This window comes from Gadus morhua, chromosome 21, assembly GCF_902167405.1.
Source record: "Gadus morhua chromosome 21, gadMor3.0, whole genome shotgun sequence".
Classification (NCBI taxonomy): domain Eukaryota; kingdom Metazoa; phylum Chordata; class Actinopteri; order Gadiformes; family Gadidae; genus Gadus; species Gadus morhua.
Genome location: NC_044068.1, coordinates 19,640,826 through 19,667,460, shown reverse-complemented (window position 1 = coordinate 19,667,460; position 26,635 = coordinate 19,640,826). Strand labels below are relative to the sequence as shown.

The following is a 26,635-nucleotide window of genomic DNA, read 5'->3' as shown; positions in this document are numbered from 1 at the left end:
TATCATGAGTTGAGTTGATCAGCTTGACCAGGCTCTGCACGGCAGACACCTGTAGCCAACAATATAAATGCCGATATTTGGGTGGGACATTATCAAAACGGCGATATATCGTCGCCTTTAGTCGTGCGATACGAGAATCGATACACTGGGGCTAAATCTTATTTGTATGACTACAAAGAAAGTGACACAAATGCACCTGGTCCAAACGGAACCTGCCCTCCATTAGCGGGGCTCTACCTGGACAGATGGGCTGTCAGGTCTGCAGCGCCTTGCTAACGGCGCCCGGCGAGGTGCTGCATGCAGGTCCAGTTCTCCAGCCGTACCGTGCAGGCGCCTTACTTCTGTCCCACCAGAGATACGATACACTGAATTATTCATCAGGCCGCGCCAGGAAGGCACTTTTTTTAAATGCAAAGGAACGTCACAGAGCGAACAACCTTTAAATAAATTTACAAAAGGTGGTCACCTTTTCACAAACAGTCACTGACCCTTTAAATGCTACTCCTACAAATGTTTACATCATTTCTAGGGATGAACCCGAATATTCGATTATTTGTTCCCTAGCTAGGTATTTCAATCTCAATGAAGTATTCAGATATTTGTTTTGTTGAAAAGTTAACACAAAGAATATGAACGTTTGTCTGTATAGTTGGGGACTGCGGGTAGCAGGCTAGGTTACATGTCGTCTGAATATCCCAGTGATGAAATATATATAATATATATTGATCGCATTCAGCAGCTATTTCAATGTTCGAACGAGTCCATAAAACACCAAAAAAGCTGTATCTAATCATGATAATGTGTTGGTTAGTTAGTCAACATGAATAGAACAGGTATTGATGTTTATCCATGTATGTCGATCGCCCATATAGCGGCCATGTGATTTATCACCAGGTAAATAGCAGTCCTTCTGTGAAATCTATTCCAAATCACTGACGTGATATGATTGTCTGGCTATTTTGTGTTAGTAATTGAACCATTTTAGAAACCGATAAAAGTAGTTGATAAAACTAGATTGTGCAGCAGTGGTCTCCGCCCGCTATGTTTACAGGCAGTGAAAGATGAGCACTACTGATTCTTTCCTTTCTTTTTTTCTTCGGCAATATTATTTAGGAAACCTAACGAATATCCAAAGCTTTAAATTATTTATTTGGGCCAAACCTAGACCTTTCATTGGGTGCCGCATCTCAGGGACTGTGTAAGGCAGTAGGGTCTGTCCTAAACAAGGTGCAGAGTGGTTACATCATCCCATCCATGAAACAACAGGGTGAGGAGAGACAAAACAATAAGATGTTAACAGGCCACCTGGGCTCATCACTCTCCATTGGGTAAGTCTCCTAAGACACTACCTACCAGCCTCTGCGGTAACACAAAGCATAGGAGAGACGTACATGCTCATTGTCACTCTTGATTTTGGCTCATTCCCATACTAAGGGCCACATTAATTCTGGTTGATTATGCAGAATTTCAGATGTCGGTGTTCAATGGTTGCCATCAGTACGTCATTTATATTGTTGTGATGTATAGTAATATCGTCAGCACAAATAAATTTGGTTTTGCCTTGCGAATGAGCAGTTGTTAAGTTTCACCAAAAGAAAAACACACATCCCCACAATAAACGTGACATTTAACACGCGTGTGCTGCTGTGCGTGTTTGTTCTTGAGCAAGAGCCTATAAAGAGAGCCATGGCAGTCAGACACACAAACAATAACATGATTCTGCTGAAGCCTTTAAACTGCTATTTCGTATTTATAGCAGCGAATCTAAAAAGCCTTTCCCCTGGAGAATGCCAGCTTAACGCTCTACTTTCTTACACGCTGCACTGGAGAGAGAAAGAGAGTGATAATAGCACAACCGTGCATTTAGACTTGGCAGCTGAGTAAACTGGCTGAAAGATGTCACAGCCTCACTTCGCAGCTCAAAGATGACGATGGAACTTTGCTAAATTTTCCCTCCCCCGTCGTCAGAGAGACACACAGACACAGACACAGACACAGACACACACACTGACACACACACAAACAATGCTCAAGCTGGATGTGGCGTTACATTAGCAGCTAAACAGGAATGGGTGCTACATTTGTGTGAAAGGATATACCGCCACCGGAGCATTATCGTAATTAAATGCTATAATATGCAATACAAAATAACATGACTGCTCATTATGCTACAATACACATCCTTTGTGTTCCACATTAACACGCCAGGGCTTTTTCCGCAGCTTGTCGGGAAGAATGAACACATCGTGTTAACTGTAATTGTAGAAAATATTTTCCAACGTTTCAGACACAGCCAGAGGACAATCGCTGAGTGTTTGATGTTCCCAAAATAATATATGTTCCAGGAACAACCGGCTCAAACACAAAAATAGAAAATGATTGTGACGAGTAATGATGGCCTAAATATTATTTAATAAAGGAACAGATCTGTTTAATAATGATAACGCGTTGCCTATTCCATTACGTTAAAACACCGCACATGCACCTCACCGTACCACCATGCATGGATAAAAAACATCAAGAGTTTAACTCATATTAGATAAAAAACATATTTTGAAGGTTTGAGGCCATCATTGAGTCATCATGATTACATCCAAGTTTTATAGTAAATATGGGGGCCAGGCATAAACAATGCCCGGACGCCATTGAAGTTGGCAGAGTAGTTCAGTCAGTCACCCACGCCTCTCTCTCCCTCTCCCTCTCTCTAAGAGATGGTGGATATGAGAGCACTCCATTGATGTTAGCGGTGCTGCCAGTTTGCCCACCTCTAATGGGGCAGGTCGCGGAAACAGGATGCTATAGTAGGGGTCCCAACAACTACCAAATACAATACCACTTCTCTACGGCCACATAGAGGAACATTCAAAGACAGAACAGTGAAAGTGGAGCAGAGTGCCAGATGAATTACTTCTTTCTTTACAGAGTCTCAATAATGAAGATTAGTAGCTTTAAAGATAAATGTGAGCATGCACACACACACACACACACACACACACACCTCGACTAACCTCACTATTGTGTCCTCTGAGGTTGAAGTTGATTCTTTGCGGTGTTGTGCGGTCCCTTCTGCGGTGGCTTGACGTGAACGTGACACCGACTACGCCTCTCCCGTTGCCTGTAGCGAGCCATCCCTCTTCGTAGTAGCGCTTCCTACACACCGGCTTTTCCTTCTCGCTCTTGGGCACCCGTCCCTTCCACGACAGGCAAAGGATATTTGAGTCGCTGCAGAGAACAGGTCCATGCTCGACCGCGGCGAACATTCCTGCTGTATGTGTGAGAGAGCGAGGGGAGGATAAAAGGAGTACCCAGGCCGGTAGCGACTCTCTGAAGTGGTTTGAAATGCTAGGAGTGGCACACCAATGAGGATGAAGCGGTGCCGGAGAGACAGCGATGACGGTGCATAGTAAGCCTGCTTTGTTTTTTGTTTTTTTATCTAGTTGTTATGACTTGACATCTAACTCAAGGTGTTCTACTAAACTTGTTGTGGGTTTTTTGCACGTTATGATATAAATAACAGGCCTAGCAGCACTTTACTGCGTTCAGATGATATCATGATGGATCACCAAAAAGAAAGGCACGTAATCAAGTCATGTCGAGGTGTAAAATCCAGGAGTAGTCCATTCAGTTCTGTATCAAACCACTAGGCAGCGGAGTGAAAAAACAAACACCATAGCAGTTGCTCTTCTTGCAATTAAGCCATGACAAACTAATAATGACTGAAAAATCGGTGTGGCGCTCTTATATTTTCGATCTATTCATCCTCAAACTTCCCTATACCTCCACTGAAATGGAGTATGGCGCAATCCAGTCAGTCTTCATCCCTTGGCCTCAGTCCCTTTAGTGTGATAGCTGCTGTGACTGGGAGGAGTAGGGACTCCTTGTATCAGCTGTCAACCCACAAGTCTGCCAGTTCTCCCAGCGACGTCATCACGTCAACGCGCGTCCTTTTCCAATCAGCGTTGGAGTACCCATTAAAGACTGAAGAGAGGCAAGAAAAACAAAGGACACGATGCATTTATTACCTGTTCAATACAATATACAATAATTTAGTGCCCCCCATAATTGGAAATAGAGTATAGATAGATAGATATAAAAAATATTTGATGATAAACGGGTGAGAAACAGTGTCAAACAGACAGATTATTATTATTCATAATAAGCTATGTGGACCGCTTTCATCACAAAGACCCAATGGTGTAGAATGCGAATCATACAAGGGCACACCAGCCCACCAAATCAATTTAAATCAGACCACCAGTCAAACATGGCTCCTACCAAGCAAGCGTTGACAGCTCAAAGTGACTGTAAAGTGTAATTAAACAACATAGCGGGAGCCACTCAAAGCCCCAGCCAGTCGGCGGTGGAGAAATATGGTCAACATAAACACCCATCATCAACATAAGCATTGTAGCCAGAATACAACTAGGTTATCTTTAACAATACACAACAGGCACGACATCACACAACACCTGAAAACGATTTTTTTTTTTACTATAAGCGTAAGCGTAGGGTTAACCGTTTCAAGAGCCGAAATGTGTATTAAGAAACGATGGGAGACGGGGTTGCAAATCATGACTGGCAAGGTACAATGTACCAGTGATTGCAGCTAGCTGGCTAACTAGCTGCCATCAGTCCACCATGGATGGCAGCTAGCTGGCTAACTAGCTGGTTGAGTTCGCCAGCTAGCTACCATCCATTGTACATGAATGACAGCTAGCTGGCTAACTAGCTGTCATCAATGTACCATTGACGGCAGCTAGCTGGCTAACTAGCTGGTCGAACCTAAACCTCTCCGGTCGGCTCCGTCTCCCCGGCTGTCTGTGACTGCTAGCTCGCCTCGGCTAAATATGTAGCTTGACTGATGCCTTCATGTCGTTTTAAATACTGTGTGTCTGACAACATGAAACCTGTCAATCAAACGGTATGGCAGTCGCGAGACCAGGTGAAGGAATATGATGAACACTACAATGGAAGAAGCGCCGCGGCGGACGAACCCGTCTTACCTCGTCTGTTTGTGTGTATGTGTCGGTGTGTGTGTGTGTGTGTGTGTGTGTGTTGCTCCCTGGCAGGCCCGACTGCCGCGTCACGTGACACACGGAGCAGCCCCATAATGTTTGAGCATCTCTGATGACCTTTTTTTTTTTCTAACCTTATTTATTCAGGGAAGGCCATTGAGAGAAGTCTCTCTTTTTCAATGAAGCCCTGATTACAACATGCAAATAAAAACAGAAATACAAATGTACAATAACAAACTGTAGATCAAACAACCAGAATACAATTTCAATACATATCAATGATACAACACAATGGGATAAAAAAAATAATGACCTTTTATGATGAGGTTTATTCATTGCACGAAAAATGTTCGACTAATTTCTATAGCTGTTTATTTTCAGGTGGCTATCTTCGATGTGGGCGTCGGCCTGGCTGTTCATGGGCCTGAGGTGAGTTCTCTATCGCTTTGGCCACACTTTAAAACATGAAGGTGATGCTCGTGTTCAGGGGTTATACTGGGCCAGTCAACAATTGGTCTCATCCAATTTAAGAACTGCAATTCACACATAGAGATATTAGCTCTGTTCGAAATCGTTACATCTCATAGGTCCCATGAGCTCTACCGGAAGGGGCGTGACTTCGCCACTCTGTTTCTCCTCCGATCCTAACTCCGCCCCTTGCCCCGCCCTCAACAAATATGGCGGCGCCCGTGAGGTTCACTCGGATCGTTTGTGCAATGGCAAGGATTTCCTCAGGAATTCCACTTTTGGTATACTATTCATATCTCCTTGTTGTTCGTAGTCCCACATTCGTTGTTATAAACACAATTACACTGAACGAATTTGAGATGGCTGTTTAATATATTATCTTTGGCAGCACCGGACACACGGCAGTGTCAATGTTGGTATGGCCAACGTTATCACGGCATAGTTGAGCTGTCATGTTTACCGCAATTGCTGGTTAAACCTTCCTATTTTTGGTTTCAGGGTTTGAGAAGTTTGAACGCCTGTCGTGGTCACAGATCATCACAAACACTACGGTAATAAGTCAGTGTCTCTAATGTCAAAGGCATCCCTCCACCATCCCTACACCATAAACAATTATGCCTTTAGACTATTAAATAAAATTCATTCAAGTAATATCTGAAATGCATTGAAGTCTTCCTTTCCTTCGGATATTGACGTTCCAACATTGACGTTCAACATTCTAAACTCAGTCTAATAGGTTTAACATTAAAATGTATATTAGGCAAAAATGTATTAACTATCCATGTTTTATGGACACTGGATGGGTACAAGGATATGATGATTCTGTCTTGTTCCTCCAGAGCTTCATTCCACAGGGCCTCCTCTTTGGCCTTGACATCTTCACAGGTGAGTCGTCTTATCTTATACATGTATTGTTGTTTTGCAAAATGATTATTTTAATTGAATAGAAAAATATGCTGCTTCTAATTAAGCGTTCATGAGAAATCAGTTGAGCCAACTCCTTTCAGAAGAGTTCACATGAAAAGGGGTGTCTTCTTCCTCTTTTAGATCACAGTTACAGACGAGCCTGACACACTGTTCCAGAAGGTTTCAGTGCTGGTCAAGGGCCATGACAGATCCGTCCTGGACAGCTATGAATTCTTTGCCACCATGGCAGCTAAGGAGCTGGGCATTACTCTAGGAAATGTGTAAGTCTCAGTTCCTATTAATTAGTCCATTAGTTTTGTTACTACACTGATCCAAAGAAATAAAGGCAACGCATCATACAGATGTCGTTTAAAGATTTATCTTATCGCTTTCTCTCTTGCATCAGCAGACTCTGTTAAAAAAAAAATATATATATAAACAATAATTAATAAGAATAATTTAATAATAAATCTAATTTTAAAGTCTCTCCAAATAGCATATACACACCCAAATAAAAAAACAATTACTGCATATCACATCCAGGTCCATGTAAAGGCAAGTCAACCAACATTATGTACAATTATTAACACCTAAATGACAATTACCGGGCTTGTGAGCCTTGGTATGTCTTTCCTCTGCAATGGTTCATAACCATAATGGTTATGCCCTTAACTAAACTCTGTTCATGTAACCCGTTACACTCACACCTATTACAAAATTGACCTTAAATAAAGTTCACTTACTTTTTTACCGAACATTATTTTAAGGTGATAAATTGTAGATACATTTTGAGCATCTTACACTTTTAACATCTTATTTATATTACATTTGTAATCCTTTTTTAATGGCCTTATAAATTGAAATAACTATGAATGAATGGCAGAAATATATAAGATGAACATCTCAATGAAACATTCGCTGAGACACAAGTTGATCGACAGCAAATATATGTTTATACAAATACGTTCATACTCAGGTTCAGTTTTATATCATTATCATTTTGGGTCGCAATGACGTTATTGAGGTTGCGAATTTAGAATACTACTTTGAGCTTTGGTAACTTGATAGGAATGTTATTATTTGTTACATTTGATCAACTAAATAATCAGTGGAACAAATATCAATAGATTCAATTACAATGAAAATTAGCAAGCAGTCGCAGGATTGGTCTCCAGAGGCCCTGACAATACCTGCGTGACATGTGTAAATAACCAATTCTTATCATTGTTTCCCCCCTCCTCCATTGTATCGTAGCTTTGAACCTCCAAAGGACGTTTTGAGGCTTACTCTCCTGAAATCCATTCACATCTTTAAAAAACACAGAGTGCAGTATGAGATGAGGACACACTACCGCTGCCTTGAGGTAAGCAAACAATGCAGCAACTTTTGGCCTTCTTGAAAGGGTTGAATTGTGGTTTAGAATAATCTCCTAATTTTATAGGGGAGTGCTTCCAATGTCATGTCCATGTGGGTTGATCAAATGAGATATGATTTTGATGATAGTCATTTGCGTTTTCTTGTAGCTGTTCCGTTTAACAGGCTCTACAGCACAGGTGTATCTGGAATACATTCAGAGGAATCTTCCAGAAGGGGTCGCCATGGAGGTTTCCAAGGTATGGTGCTAAAGCGTACCACAGAAATTACATAAAGCGAATATATTCAGAATCCTTACCATTTGAATGTGCCAATAATCTCTAAAGGTCTAAATCTTGTTCTGTGATTATTCTCTGTGTATGGTGTGTTTCACAGCCAATGCCAAGACCTTCTCGTCCATTATTTGATTTTCTGTCAGATTGCAGTGGCGAAGGTTCCGGAGCATATTCTACAACCCATGTGGGAGGAGCCAACCGCTGACAACGCGCCCAGTCCAACCGCTGACCTGAAAGGCTAAACTGACCAATGGACACAGAAAATGTACATTATACAAAGGAGTTGATCATAATTGATTTGAGATAGTCCTCTACAACAGAAAAAAACTTTTTGATGTTATCAAATGTAACCTAAATTTATTGTATTGTTTCAGCCTGTTTCTACTGTGCCTCTTATTTGTTTTAGTTTCTGTGGGAGTCTAATGTATGGCTAATAAATATTGATCATATTCTGTAATCAGATATTGTCTGTTAATGCATTTATATTTTTATATTTGTAGGATTTTTTATATTATTTTGCCCTTTACAAATGAGCTTTAAGCGTTCATAATGCCACATAAAAGTTTCGCAGTAGTTAGTCTTTTGGAATATGAAGTCAGGAAACCAGCCAGAAGTAATTCATTATATTTCTCTGTTGAATAAACGTATAGGACAATGGGCACAGATTACACTCTACCAATCAGATAGATTCGCTTCAAAGGTCCTATCAGCGGAGCTATAATATTTCCTGTCATACCAGTAGATTTTTTTTTAATTTGGCCTTTATTCCAACATTATTGAGATGTTTCTTTGCTGTGCTCTATGAAGAGCTGCCCTGGCTGCCCTTTCAGAGCTCCACATAAGTTATTTGGGAATGACACTGTTGCACTGATCTGATAAGATAGTACTGATCTGATACACGTCCATCGTCCCAAAATCCTTTTTAGCACTTTAAACTCAATCATCAATCCACAAGCCCCCTCACAAGTCGAGCCATCCACTGACATCTGCACGACATTTATGAAATGTTTTATTGACAAAATAAATCACATTAGGCAGTCTTTCACCCCCTCATCACCAGTCACTTCCCTGCATCACTTAGGCGTTAGGCCTTCAGCTCTTTTTGACCATTTCCTACCAGTGTCACTGGAGGAACTGAGGGACATTGTTAGGGTCATGAAGCCCTCAACTTCTCCTAACGATGCTGTCCCCTCCAAAATAATAAAAGACGTCTTTGACTCCATCGGCCCAAGTATTCAGGTCATCCTCAACTCTTGCCTGACCAGGGGTTTTGTTCCAGCAAGTTTTAAGCAGGCGGTTGTCCAGCCACTGTTTAAAAAACATAACCTGGATGCAAAATGTCCAAGAAACTACCGTCCAATCTCTAAATTACCTTTTATTTCAAAAATCCTGGAAAAGGTGGTTTTATCACAACTATTGCCCTTTTTAAACCATGCCGAGATTTTAGAACCCTTCCAATCAAGTTTTAGATCACGTCACAGCACTGAGACAGCCTTGTTGAAAGTAACAAATGACCTGCTCCTCACTCTAGACTCTTGAGAAAATGCGATTTTGATCTTAGTAGACCTCAGTGCCGCCTTTGACACTGTCGACCACAACACCCTCTTGTCGCGCCTAGAGCAGTGGGTTGGTATAAGTAGCACAGCTCTTCAATGGTTTTCCTCCTATCTCACCAATAGATCTTTCACAGTGTCTATCGGACAGTTCTCCTCACCCTCTGCCCCAGTGTCCTGTGGGGTTCCCCAGGGGTCCATTTTAGGCCCTGTCCTCTTCTGCCTATACATGCTCCCTCTAGGGAATATAATCAGGAATCATAACATTGCATTTTACTTTTATGCTGATGACTCGCAATTATATCTCCCTCTCAAATCTGCAGACTCGCTCCAGACCCTCCTTGACTGCTTTGAGGAGGTAAAAGTTTGGTTGGGTAGTAACTTCCTCCAAATTAATAATGACAAAACGGAAGTCATTATTTTTGGCCCTTCCAAATCCAAAACCCCTCGCACGGCCGACTTAGGTATTCTCTCCCCCTACGTCAAATCCCACTCCAGAAACCTGGGTGTCATCTTTGATTCTAATTTCTGCTTTGACAAGCAAATTGCTGCTGTAATCAAGAGCAGTTTTTACCAGCTCAGAGTCATTGCCAAGATGAAACCCCATTTATCATTTCACAATCTGGAAATAGTAATACTTGCCTTCATCACATCATGGCTGGATTACTGCAACTCCCTTTACCTAGGACTCCCTCAATCACTCCTCTCTCGCCTTCAGTTGGTCCAGAACTCCGCAGCAAGACTGCTGACTGGATCCAGAAAGCGGGAACACCCATCCTAGCATCCCTCCACTGGTTGCCCATCCAGCACAGAATTCATTTTAAAACCGTACTGATGGTTTTTAAAGCCCTAAATGGCCTGGCCCCGCCCTACATCACAGAGCTCATCCACCACCACTCAGCACCCAGGTCCCTTAGATCAGGTAGTTTGGGTCTTCTACACGTTCCACGCACTAGGCTGAAACAGAGGGGTGACAGGGCTTTTGCTGTGGCTGCCCCCCGCCTTTGGAACGAGCTGCCGCCTGCAGTCAGAAACGCTCCTTCCATCACCATTTTAAATCTAGGCTTAATACACACCTTTTCTCCCTGGCCTTTCCTCCCCTTTTATGATATGTCGTTTATTTTATATGTTTTTTTTTTTTTTTTAATGTCTATGTATGTGGTATGTGTTCCTTTATATGCCTCTTTGCACCATGTACGGCACTTTGGCCAGTGAAAACTGTTTTTAAATGTGCCTTATAAATAAATTGTACTTACTTACTTACTGATAAGCTAGTCCCTCACAAGGAGAGATGAGGAAGGCAAAACTCTTGTTTCTGTTCCTTCACATTCAATATAGACCCGTACTGTATGTTTCTCAATCATCCATCAGAACTTTTAAATGCAACCTCGGCATTGAACAACAATGGTTTCATGATCTTTATAATTCTTTATTCAAAAACGTCCCTTTGTTGTTTTTCAACTTTTTTTCTTATGTCTCCTATAACTTTCATTTTGGTTCCACGGATTACATCACACAATTAATTAAGTGCACAGCTGGACCTAGTGGTGTACCATGTATATGCAAGTCAGTAAGGCGAGAGGGTCACATCACATGGGAGGCCCAAGGCTCCCCTGGACCACAAGGGAACTACCCATCTGTCAGTTGATAACAGTAAGTCTCATGCGTTCAACCATACCGTCGGAGAAGAGAAAGAACTGCAGAGATATAGGTAGACATAATTATCTAGGAAGAGGTAATAATTATATTAAAGAGCTATCTACATTCACGTTTGGTGATTTGCCATACAAGTGGGTTTTGTGCTATCGATATAAAAGTAATAAACTGAATGTAATCTGCAGCATCTTCCCAAATAAACTGATCAAAGCAAAGGAAGAAAATGTACTGCAAACGCTGAGAGAGCTAGTTGAGCCACAGTGCGGTGTGTGGGGAGAGTTCTGGGCCAACTTGCTGCTGTGCAGCACACTATATATTATAATTATAGACAAAAATTAAAAACACACAAAATCCAGATCAAAACCATCTAGGTCTGGAATAATGATTCTGTAGAGAAGCTGAGAGAATGTTTTGAGCTTACGGACTGGGTAATTTTCTTCAAAGCATGCAATGGTGACCTAAACCTGTTGAATGAATCCATATGCTCCTACCTCTCATTTTGTGCTGACAGTGTTATTCCAACCGATCAAGCACTATGCCAACAACAAGCCGTTGGTAACCAGAGATCTCAAACACTGTCTCAATTTGAAGAAAATAGCTTTTATTCAAGGAGACAAACAATGTGTCAAATACCGCACAAGGGAGCTGAAGCAGAAGACCAAGCTTGCCAAGATCAAATACAAGGACAAAATGGAGAACAAGTTCACCAGTGGAGACAGATGTGAGGGATGCATGGAAGAGTCTGAACACCATGATGGGCAGAACTCAGAATGCTGCCAAGATACAATGCCCAGACCCTGTTGCCAGTGGCGCCGGAATGATTTCAGTGGTGGGGGGGGGGGGGGGGGCGGGGGGCGGGGCAAATGCGCGTGCATGATGTGTCGAACAGCGCGTGACACACCTCATCATAAAGCCGGCCACTAACCGGCGCCGAAGCGCCGCGGTGCGCATTTCACGCGCGTCAATCGCCGCTCCTATAGCACCAATACGAAGCGGCGCGCTGCAGCACCGTTGTGACCCAAATAATGTGTCGTCACCGCAAATTAAACACTGAATCATCATAATAACTTTCTCATTAATTTCATCATTATTAACCACTATTTACCCAGGCGAGCAAATTAAGAACAAAATTCTTATTTTGAAGTGCAGCCAGAAAAGAGCTAGAAGTTCTTTAAGGGGAAGTGGGAGGGGAGTGCTAAAAGTGAAAACAAGGTTATATAAATTAGGCTACACTTAGAAAAATACAATATAATAAAATACAATACAATACAATACAATACAATACAATACAATACAATAAAACAGTTAATCAGTAGGGCATGACAAGAAGGCATTTAGCAAGTGCAGGAGTCAACTTTGATTTGTTGCAGATTTTGTTTGAAGACAGCGAGAGAGGTGAAGACCGAAAGTTTAAGGGTGTTTTGTAGGGTGTTCCAATCAAAGGGTGAAGCGAACCGGAAGGCACTGCGTCCAAAGACGGTGCAGACTTTGGGGATGGAGAGGTTGATGAATGCACTGGACCTTAGATTGCGTGGTGGGTGGGAGAGGTGCAGAAGGGAAGAGAGGTAGAGAGGTGTAATGCCAAGAATGGTTTGACTGGTTTGGCTGAAAATCGTGTAGTATGAACCAGCCATAAGCGAGCAGCAGCAGCGCCATTGGGAGAATTCCCTACTAAACCAAACGAAACTCGTTATGGTAGGTAAAAACAATACTTTATTAAATAATGCAATTGTGATGTAGAAAAAGAAAACCTAAACTAGGACAGCCTAAGAAGCAATCGATATATTGATGTAGATAAAGATTCTCAATCCATTTAAATTAGGCTACATCAAAATCTGAATTAATTTGAATGAACGATGACTCCGAAAAAATATCCAAACTTCGCATCAAGAGGATGTGTGAAGTGAGGGGAAAGTCTGAGGATATCTGGTCGAAAGGTGGAGAACGGAACTAGGCTATAACATAAATAGAGTCAGACTATGACAATTAAGAGATAGAGAGCATTGCGAAGGGATTTTTAGAAAGAGAGAATTTGAACGCATCATTTTTATTTTCATTTAACCTTTTCATATGGGGTGCTGTTTGTAAACTTTTGCTGCTCGAAAACGTGCTTCATTTGTTCCATATTGAACCCGAGCTTTGCTTAATTTTCCCCAGATGTAGCAAATAAACACCCTTCCATACAGCAAGATTACAAGGGTTACATTACATATTCAAATAAACGTTATTGATCAACATGTAGAGGTAGATCGATAAAAGTAGGCCTTTATCCTTTAGGGGTAGGCCTATGTTTGTAACGTTATGTGTTAAACGTTGTAAACAAGTTTGGAGATTGATTGCTGCTGACTCAACAATCAACTTGAACCCGTTCTACTGAATTTATTAAAAAGGAATCGGCCTGTTGTCGAATCAAAATTGAATGACACCAAGTCACACAGGCCCAATACATTTTAAAAGATTTCATTTTTAATTGTTTTCTTCACTTCACAAAGTATCTTCGGTACAATCATCTGTTCTACACTAAAGTGGCTTTCAGCGCCCAATTTAAAACAAATGGGTAAATTCATTAGCCTAATAAGGACAAATTACATAATTTAATTACTGCACACTAAAATATGTACAATGGGAACATATTATAAAACACAAATTTTAAATTATTATCACGTTGCAATATCTAAAGAGAAAAATAAAAACTATTTGAACAGGGTAATGCGTAACACATGTGTCCAGCAGTTACGCATGGTTCAGAAGGTCTTCCAGTTGGTTGATGTATTCAATGGTGTATTTTAGGGTCTGTATTTTGGTCAAAGGCTGTCCGCTCTTGCTGTAGTCAGGTGGAAGGTAGTCCCGGAGTTCGTGCAGAGCCTCTGCGAGGCTCCTCATCCGCATCTTCTCCCTCTCACTGGCCTTCATGCGTCTTTTGGTCGACATCTTGTGTTTGGTCTGCCGTTGCGTCGCGCATGGATCCTTGCTCCGACTTGTGAAGCTGAACGACAGGTCCTGGTAGCCCTGATGTCCGCTGGAGGTCGAGGACACCTCGGGAGAGGAGCATATGGAGTCGAAGGAGGACCCCAGCGAGTTGGACTCCAGTGAGTCCTGTTGATCTCCAAACGCGCTCTCTTCTTTCTTCCAGTCCCATTCTGCGAGCATTTTGGCAGAAACGACTTCCATGTCGTTCAAACAGTCCATATCCGAAAGGTCCTGAACTACTGGATTCTGTGGAGCCGCAGTCGACCTCAGACCAAAAAATAGTCGATCCTCAGAGTGCTGCTGGCTGTATATACTGAAGAGGATCTCCGCGGGTTTATGAGCTCGCAGGTTAGGCACCGAGTTCAAAGAAACTCAAGTGCTAAAACAAGACCCTCTCTCGTTGTCACCTGGGTGTGAATAAGGCCAAATAGACGGATAATGTGTAATAGAAAGACAAATAATTAGATTCCCCTTTGAGGGAAAAAGCCTACCCTAGTTGGCGTGAGGACAATTATCAGTGTGATGTGATGGTCTAATGAAGGAACCAAATGACTGTTACCCCTGGAGTTTAACACCTCTCCGACAAGTGCGACCTGCGTGTGTCTGCAGTCTAGAAGACACAGTGAAATTAAAAAAGGTATTCAATTATTTGATGAATTGACAGACACCTTCCAAACCAAAACTATAATCCCTTTGTGCTTTCAATTTTTATAATACCATCAAAAATAAAATAAATCGATCTGAGTTTTTTTGGGGGGCGGCGATGCAGTGGGGAATGGGATGTTATTACGCACCAGAGACGCAGGATGCAGCTGTCACCGGGTTCCCACTAGACACACTAACCTGCCAGACCTTTCATGTCACCATAGGTGTGCAACGCATCACTAATGATCAAGGAGCTCCGACGCTTGTAAAACCCCAGAATTCAGAGCAAACTGACGGCTGACGGGTCGTTGGCTGCCGCACCTCCATTGTCAGATAATGATAAACAGCAGGTTTCCTACCCACTAGCCTCGTCAAATAAACACACACCACCGAAATACTGTTTGTAACTCATGCGAGTTTTAAGATTTTCAATGTTTACACTCGTCACATTACGTGACCCCTTTAGTGTGTGAAAATGTCCCGAAAAATGTATTACCATGAGGTGCGCATGGCTTTAATACAATCAAGATTATCATACATTTTTCTTTTCCAACCTTTCGACTGATTATAAAAAAGCTTAAAACAGTATAAAGAGGGATAGTTATACTGTGAACTGATACAACTTTTTTAAATAACACAACATAATACCACAGTAAAATATAACTAAGTAAGTAAAAGATATGCAAGGACATGATTCACATCGACATTGAAGTTATTCTGGGACATAGATAACACAATGGCCTTCACATCAGATATTTGAGCCTGAGCCTCTCGGCGAGGGGCAGTGGGCTCTCACCCCCGGAAAGCGAGTCGTCGCTGTCCAGAATCGTCACAGGGGAGGACGGGGCACATGCGATGAACACATCCTGGCCCGGACTGGTCTCTGGAAGGCCGTCAATAAAGCACTCATCTGGAGAGGCTTCGGGTCGCTGGACGGCCTGCGACGTGGAGCCTGAGGAAGACCAGCCAGAGGACTTGTCTCTCTTTGGAGCTGCAGGCGCCTTAGAAGCAGGCTTGAGCTTTGTATGTCTGAGTGACTTGGACTTGGCCCTCCTCTCGGCTCCCGCGGGTCGGTTCTCGGCGCCACTTTCCTCGCTGGAGGAACATGCGGCAGTGCACACGCTCCTCTTGGCGCCCTGAGGAGGTGGCTTCCTGTCTCCGTTACCCAGGGTGACCGGGTCAAAGTGACGCTGGCGGGGAATGATGGAGGCCGAAGATAAGGCTGCTGTGACCGAGTCTGAATGAGTCCGAGGCGCTCTGCTCCCGGCGTATATGCCCTTGCTGCGACCTTGTGCTGAGGCCAATGCACATAGTTGCGAAACGTGACGGTCCCGAGATGCCTTACTTGTGCTACTTTGACTACATTTACTAGTTTTATTTCCGTCCAGCGCGTAATGCTTATCTGACAGCTGGGTGCTAGGGGCAGCTTTACCAGGGGCCGCACCATGTGGGCCCTGGGACTGGTGATCGAGATGCTTTGTCAACGGGTCTTCAGTGGTCTTCGTCTGGCCTGTTACGGCCATGTTTCGCATGAGGAGCCTCTCCCTCAGGGGTCTTTCCATGTAGCCCACCTCCTGAGCGGGCCTGGGACCCGCTGGCCCGGGTCCGGGCGCCACACCCCCAGTGGGGAGGCTCTCCTCAACCCCGCCGCCGGCCTCTGGAGCCCCCCAGGGCTCTGCCGTCGAGGCGCTTGGGGCGGGGCTGGCCCGCGGGGAGGACGTGAAGGAGCCGTCCCAGTCGATGTCACTCAGGTGCAGTAGGTCCACGATGGCGGAGACGGAGGGCGAGGCCGCGGCGGCCGGGCGTGTGGCGAAGGACGAGGCTGATTCCACGCAGTGAGGAGGGCAGCGGTCCTCTCCGAGTTGAGGGTGCTTGGGTTGTTGGGATTGGGGCGCCGGCAGGTCAACACCAAAGGTTTCTGGGCTGTGTTCAGGTGCAGTCGGCGGAGGCGGAGGTGCAGACTGTTCACACGCGTCCGGTTCCGATCCCGCTGAGTTCTGCAGGTTAATGTGGGCCAGCAGGACTGTGAGCCCATCGCACACGTCGGTGGGCTTCTCCTTCTTACTCTTTACTTTCTTCTCTAAAGAAACAAAAGACAAATATTTGTTGATGTAACATGACATGGTGAATAATACCAGGGTGAAATGAATCTACAATGGCTCAATTTATCCTTTAGTTAGTAGTGCAGGTTTAAGGGATTATTATAAGGGATTTTCAAACATATTAGGGAATACTATGAGCTCTACAGCAGCTGAGTAAAGGGCCATATGAGTAGTCTGGCCAGAACTGTGAGACAGACACCTCTGGTGCATCAAAAGACTTCGGTGTGAAGCAGACTAGCTGCCAAACTTAGCATTTACAGGTGTCAAAGAGCTGCTTTTTGCAAGCTACCACAACACGTTAGGTTCCTTTGATGTGGACACTTTAGCGGAAGGCTCTCAGGGAAGTCTTTGGTCAGATAGCATGGAGGGTCTATGTATGTCTTGGGGATGGGACTTCTTAAAAAGAATAACATTTGCATAGCAACAATGTTATTCATGTTGTGGTTTATCCGACATGGTTAATAAATGCCTCTATATTATTTATTTTTTATTCATGTTGAAATATCCCAAAGATCCTCCCATAATAGTAAGGATCAGGGGGGCTCTTACTCTTGGTCTTGTCCTCCTCTGCCAGGGCCTTGTCTGCCTGGTAGCGCTCCACCACATCTGGGTAGGCCCGGGAGAAGAGAGCCTCCTCTTCCACTGTCCTCACCTCGCCCTGGCCCTCCAAGGGATTGTCCTCGGGAAACGCATAGTGCTCTGTTGTGGGCAGAGGGACAGACACCAACAAATATGTTATCAGAGGCTGAGCTGCTAATTCCCCCGCAGGAGACAGAAGAACACTTTAGAGGAATGTTGCCAGGTTTTATTTTTCTGTTAAAAGGCAGCAGGCGACGGCATAGTCTGCCCCCACCATCACACACACACACACACACACACACACACACACACACACACACACACACACACACACACACACACACACACACACACACACACACACCACTGCATCAGTCATTCTTAACTTTAGAGAGGAGATAACACGGAGCAAATTCAACATATTTTTTGCATAAGCCGTCTAGGTGTTCTATTTCTGCATTACGACAGGTGGGGTTTCACAGACCTGTCGTGTTGCATGTCCTTGTTCATGACAGTTTTCCAAGGCTCAGGAGGAAACAGGTTTAGCACCTAGCGGGTGTTGTGGCTGATTAGACACCTCTAAGGTCCTCCCTGAACACCAACTCATAACCAGCGACAGAAAAGACCCCAAAGCCCTCCCAAATCTGCAGTCACCCCAACGACCCCCTTCCCTCCAGCTTGGGTGGGCTAACCTGTAGAGACATGATGTCCTTTCCCTGGAGATCGTTAGAGGATTTAGTTTTCAATGATTGATGTCTGAATTGAAGAGCAACAGATGCTAAACGGTGGACATTATAGATGACATCTCGACAGATGTCAAAGCAGAAATTTGTGGTGTGGTTTATGAAAGATAATCTTCACAATGAGGTGATGACTAACAAGAACACACAGACCCGGTGTGCTCCAGACGATTTCCAAACAGGCCACTCCATTCCTCACTCTTGGTTTCAATATTCTGTCACAAACAAAAACAGAGATCAAGAATTATGCAGCAAGTGTTGGACCGATCTAAAAATGTTCCCCAAATTATTTTATAATACATACCGAAGGGGTTTGATTTGTGAAGACGCCTCTTTCCGGCATATTCTGTTCATGAGGTCAGTGTAGGTCATCAGGACCAGCACCTTCTCACTGGTGTAGTGCTTCGGCCACTCCATCTTCAGAAGGGCAAATTTCTAAAAATAAATAGAGACACATTTGTCCCCCTGTGGATCCACTATGAACGATCCCCCACCGGCTCCTTTGCACCGAATACATTTCATAAAAGACTTGAATAAAAACGTACCTGCATTGGCAACATATTTGGCTTCCCCCACCTAAACTTTGGCACAGGCTTATCCTTGGAGATGAGAAATTCCTCTATGATCTGCAACGGTGAACATTGTTGAATATACTTCAAACCTGAAATATGCATTGATTCCAACGGGACAAGATAGAAACTTAATTCACATTACCTCTGTAAAGGGGAAATGTTCACTTGCCAGTGTTTTCCTGAAATTATAAAATAATAAGACAGAAGTATAGGGCATCTTTATCAAACCATGTACACTTTTCACACAATAGACTCAATTATGGGCTTGCCCTTTTGCATGTGCAGAGGCATGGGTAGAAGACTACAGAAGTGAAAATAAGTCTACTACCCGGGTCCTAGCGGGAGCTTGAACATCAGAATGAATCTCAGGATTTTCTGTTGGCGATACTCCACCATTTTGTGATGCCTCGAGAGAGTCGTAGCAATGTAAAATCCTAATTAAAACGTAAATATAACGTAACATGGGCTAATCAAAAATTTTGCCATGTCTCGCTTGTTAAAAGCACAACAATGTCTCCCCATAATGACAAATACTTTCACTATCAATTACTAAACAATGACCAAAAAACATTACTATCAATGGCATTCCTTTGCCCCTATACTTCTAAAATGTTGTCATTGAGATGTGACGTCACGATGCACAAGCCCTATAAAACCCGAAAAGAATGAAGTCTCTCTTTGTTCTATGATGTGACCTCTGTGAAAAGTATCGATACATAGCATAGCATACATTAACCCAATAGCTCTGTCATAACAGGTGAGACTGCTTTATCGGAGAGGGACTTGCTTTCTGATGCCAGCCTCGAAGGAGTTTGCCTGTTGTGTTGTTCTGTGCCAGTCACACGGGCACTGGTAGTCGTAGTCCTGTGGCTGGCAGAACTGCCGGCTGTGGCACAGCAGGCAGCCCTGTTGCTCATGGGCCTTGGCGGAGCCTGAGGAGGGAGGAGAAACATGGACCATTTAGAATAAAACACTCATTATTATAAGTGAAAGGTAATGGATGAATACCGGTCAGCACGATATATATAATTAATAATTATAATAATATTATTAATATTGTACATATTTTAGAAATAGATTACTGGTGAATCTCTTCTATCTTTCTTCTTGGGCTTGATTGTGACAGCATTAACTCCTGGTATCCAACCCCCTGACCCCTCCCACATCCCATTCCTTCCCTCCAATATCAGAACCTATAGGGGCAGGGCTATACCCATTACCCACCAGGGTGGAGACATAATTTGCAATGGGCAACCTTCTTTGTAGCCCCCACTGGTACGCAGGGACCCTCCTCCTGCCATTGGCGAAACCTGAAGGGGTAATTTAAGACGCAAATTGTAAAATTAAAAAAAATCTGGATTGGGTTGGTTTCTTTGGTAACTTTTACTTCAAGGTATATGTATAATCACCTTTGTAGAAGTGTTTGTCCTTTCAATTTCTGAATAAGCTTCAAAACGTGTTCTTTACCAACTCCGTGTATGCCCTTAAAAAATAGCAATACAAGTTCAAATGCAAGAATTCATTTATATCTGGTTGTTTATCTAGTTAATCAGTTCCATACCTTAGGAATGTAGTCACAGCCTAGAAGGATGGCCAGACCCACCAGATCCTCTCTGGACAGATGCAGTTCAGATTGTACTCGAGATGTGCGGTAGCAGTCTACCAGCGGGTCCTTGAATAAACACAAAAGGTTCTTTAATTGTCATATGCAGGAGATAAGTGTAACTACTAAGATATACAAACGTTTCCTTGCTGCTGATAATTACTGTAAGGAGCAACACCAGTGTTTTCCCTATAATACCTCCTATGTTATAAGGGTATGCCCTCAGGAAAATGTATTTTTTACAGGAACATGAACCCTTATATTCATTAGCTTGCCTTAGTTGTCGTGCTGAAATTCCTGTAAACAGTTTTGGCTCCATACAAGAAGGCGTCTCCATCGTTGGTGATACAGCCGTCTACCAGGCCCTGGGAGTCCAGGTAGGCACACATGGCCTCAGCCTCCCCGGCTGCAGTCACCCACGGAACACCCAGACAGTCCAGCATGTCTGCACACTGCACACAGGGTGACAGACAGGAGACAGGGTGGCAGACAGGAGACAGGGTGGCAGACAGGAGACAGGGTGGCAGACAGGAAACAGGGTGGCAGACAGGAGACAGGGTGGCAGACAGGAGACAGGGTGGCAGACAGGAGACAGGGTGGCAGACATGAGACAGGGTGGGAGACAGGGTCGCAGACAGGAGACAGGGTGGCAGACAGGAGACAGGGTGGCAGACAGGAGACAGGGTGGCAGACAGGAGACAGGGTGGCAGACAGGAGATAGGGTGGCAGACAGAAGACAGGATGACAGACAGAAGACAGGGTGGTAGACAGGAGACAGGGGGCAGACATGTGCGGCAAAACAGTGACTTTACTGTAATTATAGGGTTAGGCTTATATACATTTATATATATATATATATATATATATATATATATATATATATATATATATATATATATATATATAAAAATTATATTACATATAATATATATTATATGTCAGTTTCGTTCTCAGTGGGTGCTGGTCTCCGCCAGGGCTGCCCCTTGTCACCAATCCTGTTTGTGATATACATGGACAGGATGTCGAGGCGTAGTCGTGGTGGGGAGGGGTTGCAGTTCGGTGGTCTGAGGATCTCGTCACTGCTTTTTGCAGATGATGTGGTCCTCATGGGATCATCGGCCTTTGACCTTCAGCACTCACTGGATCGGCTGGCGGCCGAGTGTGAAGCGGCTGGGATGAGGATCAGCACCGCTAAATCTGAGGCCATGACTCTTAGCAGGAAAACGATGGATTGCTTACTCCGGGTAGGAAATGAGTCCTTAGCCCAAGTGAAGGAGTTCAAGTACCTCGGGGTCTTGTTCGCGAGTGAGGGTACTATGGAGCGTGAGATTGGCCGGAGAATCGGAGAATCGGAGCAGCGGGTGCGGTATTGCGTTCGCTTTACCGCACCGTTGTAACGAAAAGAGAGCTGAGCCGCAAGGCAAAGCTCTCGATCTACCGGTCGATCTTCGTTCCTATCCTCACCTATGGTCATGAGGGCTGGGTGATGACCGAAAGGACGAGATCGCGGGTACAAGCGGCCGAGATGAGTTTTCTCAGAAGGGTGGCTGGCGTCTCCCTTAGGGATAGGGTGAGAAGCTCAGCCATCCGTGAGGAACTCGGATTAGAGCCGCTGCTCCTTTACTTAGAAAGGAGTCAACTGAGGTGGTTCGGGCATCTGGTAAGGATGCCCACTGGGCGCCTTCCTTGGGAGGTGTTTCAGGCACGTCCAGTGGGGAGGAGACCTCGGGGAAGACCCAGGACTAGGTGGAGAGATTATATCTCAACACTGGCCTGGGAACGCCTCGGGATCCCCCCGTCAGAGCTGGTCAATGTGGCCCGGGAAAGGGAAGTCTGTGGCCCCCTGCTTGAGCTGCTCCCCCCGCGACCGTACCCCGGATAAGCGGACGAAAATGAGATGAGAGATGATGAGATAATATATATTATATGCATCCACTTGTCCATCCTAACGATCAGTGCACTCACCTCTCGGAGCACGGCCATAAAGCGCCCTCTACCGGTGCTTTTTATTGTTGTTGTGTTTTTTGTTGATTTTGAAGGAGCCTTTTTGACCCCTCCGAAGCGGCTCTCGGTCCTCTTGCTCATTGTTTCTGCCTTCAGCTTCGGGGCTTCACCTTCCATGACGAAGACCAACTTGATCCCCATCAGTGTGAGGGACAACACTCTAAAAAATAAATTCCTGAACACATACGAGTTGTTAATAGTATCATACGAACATTGTTAGGTGCCAGATATTTTTGTACAATGAATGTTTACAAGTAAACAGTCTGGTATCAGCAGGTATCACCTTAGATGAGGCTTGGTGACTCTCCCCATCATAGCCTGGACGTGCTGCGCCTCGCAGACCCACAGGCTGAGGTCCACGGCTAAAGTCTGTCCAGTTAAGCTGTATAACGGCACGGATTCTCTAATCGGCCCAATTGTAGACCACAGATCCTGCACACCCATTACAATGTGAGTATTTTTGCATCCAATTTAAACGACAAAACGCGTTGGCCTTTCACATCCAAATTCGGTCTGTTTTTCAAAGTGTCGCGCCTAAATCACGCGTCATCTTACGGCGCCCGGTTACAGTCGTTGCTATGGATACGGCGTTTGTGTTTATATGCTTCGTTGTATCTACATTTCTCCACAAAATAAAAAATAATACTTGCGTGTGTGAACTCATGGCGAACACTCTAGCTATTCCTTCAAAATCATACTTAGAAATATGTGGATTGGTTAAAGAAACGAGTTTCCATATCGCTAAAGGTATCGCTGAAGTAGGTGACATTGTTTTAACCAAGCTTTCATGCATTTTATATAATATTTGATACTTGTAATTGATTTGATCTGCAACAATATAACAGGGATTAAAACAGAGATTCCCCGGGACGTTTCTGGATCCAACCATTCACCCATTTCTTGAATGTGAATGGCATGAGTACCTCTGCAATAAGAAAATGGTATGTTGATGATTATTTTACTACATCAACTGATTGTGTTGGACTGTAGCCGATGTCCACGGCCATCAAGGCTGTGCACAATGTCTCATAGTGGTCATATATAACATCATCTGAAATTAGTATTGAATGAGAAATGTTAAATTAAATAAATAATCAAAGAGACTGCAGCCGTTCTTAGAGGTTCACAGTCGACGTGCAGTCTCAGTTGAAATGGCTGTTTGCTTCATGTCTTTATAATTTCTGCTGTAATTTGATTGAACACTGCCATGCTGAATCAGAAACTTATGAGTCATTTAAGACCTCTCACTTAAGGAACTGGGTGGCGAGATGTGGAACTTCTCAAAAAACCTGATGTGTTTTCTGAATGGAAAACTCCTTGGTGACGAAAAGGACCTTGGCACCTGGGCTGAGACACAGTGGAACTTCACTTTCACCAGCCCACATGCACTTGTTCTGGCCATAGCTAAAGACCACTACTGGAAACACCTCAACAGCGCAGGGGCAAGTACACTCTACAGTCGGTCATAGATCGGGAGGAGTATATTTCACATCAGACACAATACATTTCTTGTATTCATCCACAACTGTGCTTTTATTCACCCACACACTCCTTTTCTATTACTCTCTGGGAAGCATAGATATATATATCTTGAAGGGAGATATTGCTTTTATACAGCAGTTCTAAAAGCACCATTTATTAGTCAAAAGTAATGAGCAACAACAGATTTTCATTTGTTTATTTATTTAATGATTTATTTGGCTCAGCTAACACAGATCCGTAACTGGACTGGGACTGAACTGTTGCCAAGCAACACATAAACACACTACCAATCTATGCTACATAAAGACTGCTAATAACATTAACGGTTATTAGAAGAACTGTAAAGTGGAGTGATACATGTATTGTTAAAAGTCCCATAGCTCTTATACTCTATATCAGCACTCATGGAATGCCTCTTGTCCAATCAAATTACTTGGTCGGAAGTAACTGTTGTATAAATATATATCTTGAAGGGATGATTTTGGCCAATAAAGCATTGGGATGGTCAGTAGTGGGATGGTCATATTCCTTTACTTACATTTATTTTTGGTTAGCAAGCCTAAAGTTCTGTCAGTTTAGTCTCTTTTATTTCCCTATAGAATCAATTTGTCTTCATGGATATTGACATTCGCAGTGAAGGAATTGGGAGGTTAGTGTTTGAGGTAAGGTATTGGCAAGACATCCAAAATGTATTTAAAATCTATATAGTACCAAATAGTTGTGAGATGGGGAAATCAAAAATATTAATTGTGTTAATTATTAATTAATCATTGATTGTGTCAGTGTCACAATCTTTCTTCCCAGCTCTTCTCCAATGTGTGTCCAAAGACATGTAAAAACTTCCGGGCTCTGTGCACGGGGGAACTGGGTCTGTCCCAGGGGGGCCTCATGCTGGGCTATAGGGGCTCTCTGTTCCATCGGGTCGTGCCCAATGGCTGGATACAGGGGGGAGGTATGTCAGCTTCATGAAAACCTCTATGTTAACATTGTAAAAACGCTGTGTTTCATTAGCATTTATATTGACCCCCTCCACAAATCACTAAATGAAATATATATATATTTTAGATATATCACCAGCTGGAAAAGGCGACGGAGGGGAGTCGATCTATGGTCCATATTTTGAAGGTAAATTCAAAAACCTTGCTATTTACTTGTGTGGTTGGAGATGTTAATCAAGTTATAATCTGTTTTCTCTGGCTCTAGATGAGAGCTTTGCGATTTCCCATAATAAACGAGGCATTCTCGGGATGGCCAATCAGGGTCCCCATAGCAACAGATCCCAGTTCTACATCACTATGCAGCCAGCCCCCTGGATGGACAAGAGTTATGTTGCCTTTGGGTCTGTGCCACTTATTTATTTGATAAGATGTTTGTCTACTACATCGTGGCAGATTGTTCAGATTTTCATTCAAGATAATTTATGTGTTTCTGCTTCCAAAACTCAGAAATTAAGTACTTGTACAATTTCATTCCAGTCAACTGGTTGAAGGCACAGATTTCATGAAGAAACTTGAAGAAGTCCCTACATGTAACGAAAGACCCAAGCAGGACTGTAGAGTGGCAGATTGTGGAGTATTGGAGCCATGATTGCTCGACTTACTTTTCTTCTTATTTTTTCTTTCTTTGCACCAACTTTTGTAAAATGTTGGCTAGTCTACTATGTTGATTAATTATTATCAGAATAAAAAACATACGATATCTGGGGATAATTTGTATATACCAAATGTGCAGGCCCACCGCTCCCTATACGCAGAGTACGCAGAGTGCGTAGGGCACCAAGTAGCCTACCTGAGGGGGCACCAAAAATTAAGGTTTGTAACCCCCCGCTCGCGTAGGCCACCGAAACGGCCAGCAGCGGCCCTGCAAATGTGTATCAGTCTAGTCAATCAGTCTATAGCCTACGTGAAAACACACACCCGCACACAACAATTGTTGATAATCCGATATGCTATTATAGTAGCCTATTCGAAAAAGCAACACTTTAGCCAATGCAGCCTCCTATGTCAGTGCGGAGGCTGCATTGGCTACACTGGAAAAAGTCTTTCATTGAACCAATTAAAAAAATGTAGGGTAATGGTTCACATCTATATTACATAACTTGAGCCAATGACAAATATATAGCTTGCCTCAAACAATATTTCCTATGTTCATAAAAACAAAATAATACAACTTGGCACCAAGTATAATTCTATTCTTTGAATGAAGTTAATACATTTAAATCGTAAGTTAAATCCTAAACAAAAAAATATTGATTCACTCCAACAATTGTTTCTCATTTAAGTCATAATATGCATCAGAAATAACTTGTTTTATCCAATCAAAAAGATTAAAATTTAATCAAACAATTGTTTCTCATTTAAGAAATATCTATCAGAAATAAGCTGATGTTCCAAAAAGCTTCAAAACATGATCAGGCAGCTGGTGCTCAAAGCAAGCATCACCTGACAGCTTTAATCCATATCGGATGTATAGGATGGAGTTTAAGGTCTGCAAGGACATCCGGTTCCTGAGTTTGCTTTTTACCACGAGGACTGAGCTGCCTGTTAGTGCGTTGAGACGGGGGAGGGGCCGCGCAGGCACCCGGTGCTCGTTGTGAAGAGGTAATAGCGATAGTGCTTTCACCTCAAAAAGTCGCCAAAAGTCACCAATAGCAGCTGAAAAAGGAGCTAGATTTGTCGCTTGTCGCTGTTT

General features: G+C 43.4%; 5 protein-coding genes across 14 annotated transcripts in view; 2 read left to right on the top strand and 3 right to left on the bottom strand.

Moving 5' to 3' along the window:
• The window catches only part of tulp4a (TUB like protein 4a), a 41,258-nt gene extending 36,207 nt beyond the window's left edge, over positions 1-5,051 (bottom strand). For all 4 annotated transcript variants that reach the window (XM_030344627.1, XM_030344629.1, XM_030344628.1 and 1 more), the window contains exons 1-2: positions 5,004-5,051; positions 3,009-3,978 (exon numbers count right to left, since the gene is read on the bottom strand). In XM_030344627.1, coding sequence (XP_030200487.1) covers positions 3,009-3,260 — 252 coding nt within the window. In that variant the 5' untranslated portion in view covers positions 3,261-3,978; positions 5,004-5,051. The remainder of the gene's footprint in view (positions 1-3,008; positions 3,979-5,003) is intronic.
• A 551-nt stretch (positions 5,052-5,602) lies between these two features.
• On the top strand, positions 5,603-8,500 carry mrps10 (mitochondrial ribosomal protein S10). Of its 4 annotated transcripts, none has more exons than XM_030345944.1 (7): positions 5,603-5,764; positions 5,872-6,034; positions 6,323-6,368; positions 6,531-6,670; positions 7,644-7,752; positions 7,913-8,002; positions 8,182-8,500. In XM_030345944.1, exons 1-7 carry the CDS (start codon positions 5,608-5,610, stop codon positions 8,278-8,280), a joined length of 804 nt encoding a protein of 267 aa, XP_030201804.1. In that variant the 5' UTR covers positions 5,603-5,607; the 3' UTR covers positions 8,281-8,500. The 4 variants fall into 4 exon arrangements, with proteins under 4 accessions (XP_030201804.1, XP_030201802.1, XP_030201806.1 ...); XM_030345942.1 differs by having other exon boundaries at positions 8,139-8,500; XM_030345946.1 differs by having other exon boundaries at positions 5,647-5,764; positions 5,982-6,034.
• Positions 8,501-13,691: 5,191 nt separating this feature from the next.
• On the bottom strand, positions 13,692-15,123 carry msgn1 (mesogenin 1). The gene has a single exon (XM_030344415.1). It carries the CDS (start codon positions 14,434-14,436, stop codon positions 13,981-13,983), a length of 456 nt encoding a protein of 151 aa, XP_030200275.1. The 5' UTR covers positions 14,437-15,123; the 3' UTR covers positions 13,692-13,980.
• A 226-nt stretch (positions 15,124-15,349) lies between these two features.
• gen1 (GEN1 Holliday junction 5' flap endonuclease) lies at positions 15,350-23,017 on the bottom strand. Of its 2 annotated transcripts, none has more exons than XM_030344410.1 (13): positions 22,746-23,017; positions 22,424-22,637; positions 20,734-20,910; positions 20,417-20,527; positions 20,265-20,338; positions 20,080-20,165; positions 19,643-19,787; positions 18,998-19,034; positions 18,829-18,909; positions 18,588-18,718; positions 18,437-18,498; positions 17,514-17,663; positions 15,350-16,942 (listed from the first exon to the last, which is right to left on the bottom strand). In XM_030344410.1, exons 1-13 carry the CDS (start codon positions 22,904-22,906, stop codon positions 15,606-15,608), a joined length of 2,766 nt encoding a protein of 921 aa, XP_030200270.1. In that variant the 5' UTR covers positions 22,907-23,017; the 3' UTR covers positions 15,350-15,605. The 2 variants fall into 2 exon arrangements, with proteins under 2 accessions (XP_030200270.1, XP_030200271.1); XM_030344411.1 differs by having other exon boundaries at positions 18,588-18,700.
• Positions 23,018-23,033: 16 nt separating this feature from the next.
• ppil6 (peptidylprolyl isomerase (cyclophilin)-like 6) lies at positions 23,034-25,648 on the top strand. Of its 3 annotated transcripts, none has more exons than XM_030344414.1 (8): positions 23,034-23,220; positions 23,308-23,403; positions 23,716-23,904; positions 24,544-24,606; positions 24,728-24,896; positions 25,010-25,069; positions 25,148-25,283; positions 25,390-25,513. In XM_030344414.1, the coding sequence occupies exons 1-8, from the start codon at positions 23,041-23,043 to the stop codon at positions 25,394-25,396; spliced, it is 900 nt and encodes a 299-aa protein (XP_030200274.1). In that variant the 5' UTR covers positions 23,034-23,040; the 3' UTR covers positions 25,397-25,513. The 3 variants fall into 3 exon arrangements, with proteins under 3 accessions (XP_030200274.1, XP_030200272.1, XP_030200273.1); XM_030344412.1 differs by having other exon boundaries at positions 23,035-23,220; positions 25,420-25,648; XM_030344413.1 differs by having other exon boundaries at positions 23,036-23,220; positions 24,749-24,896; positions 25,420-25,648.
• Positions 25,649-26,635: the final 987 nt, after the last annotated feature.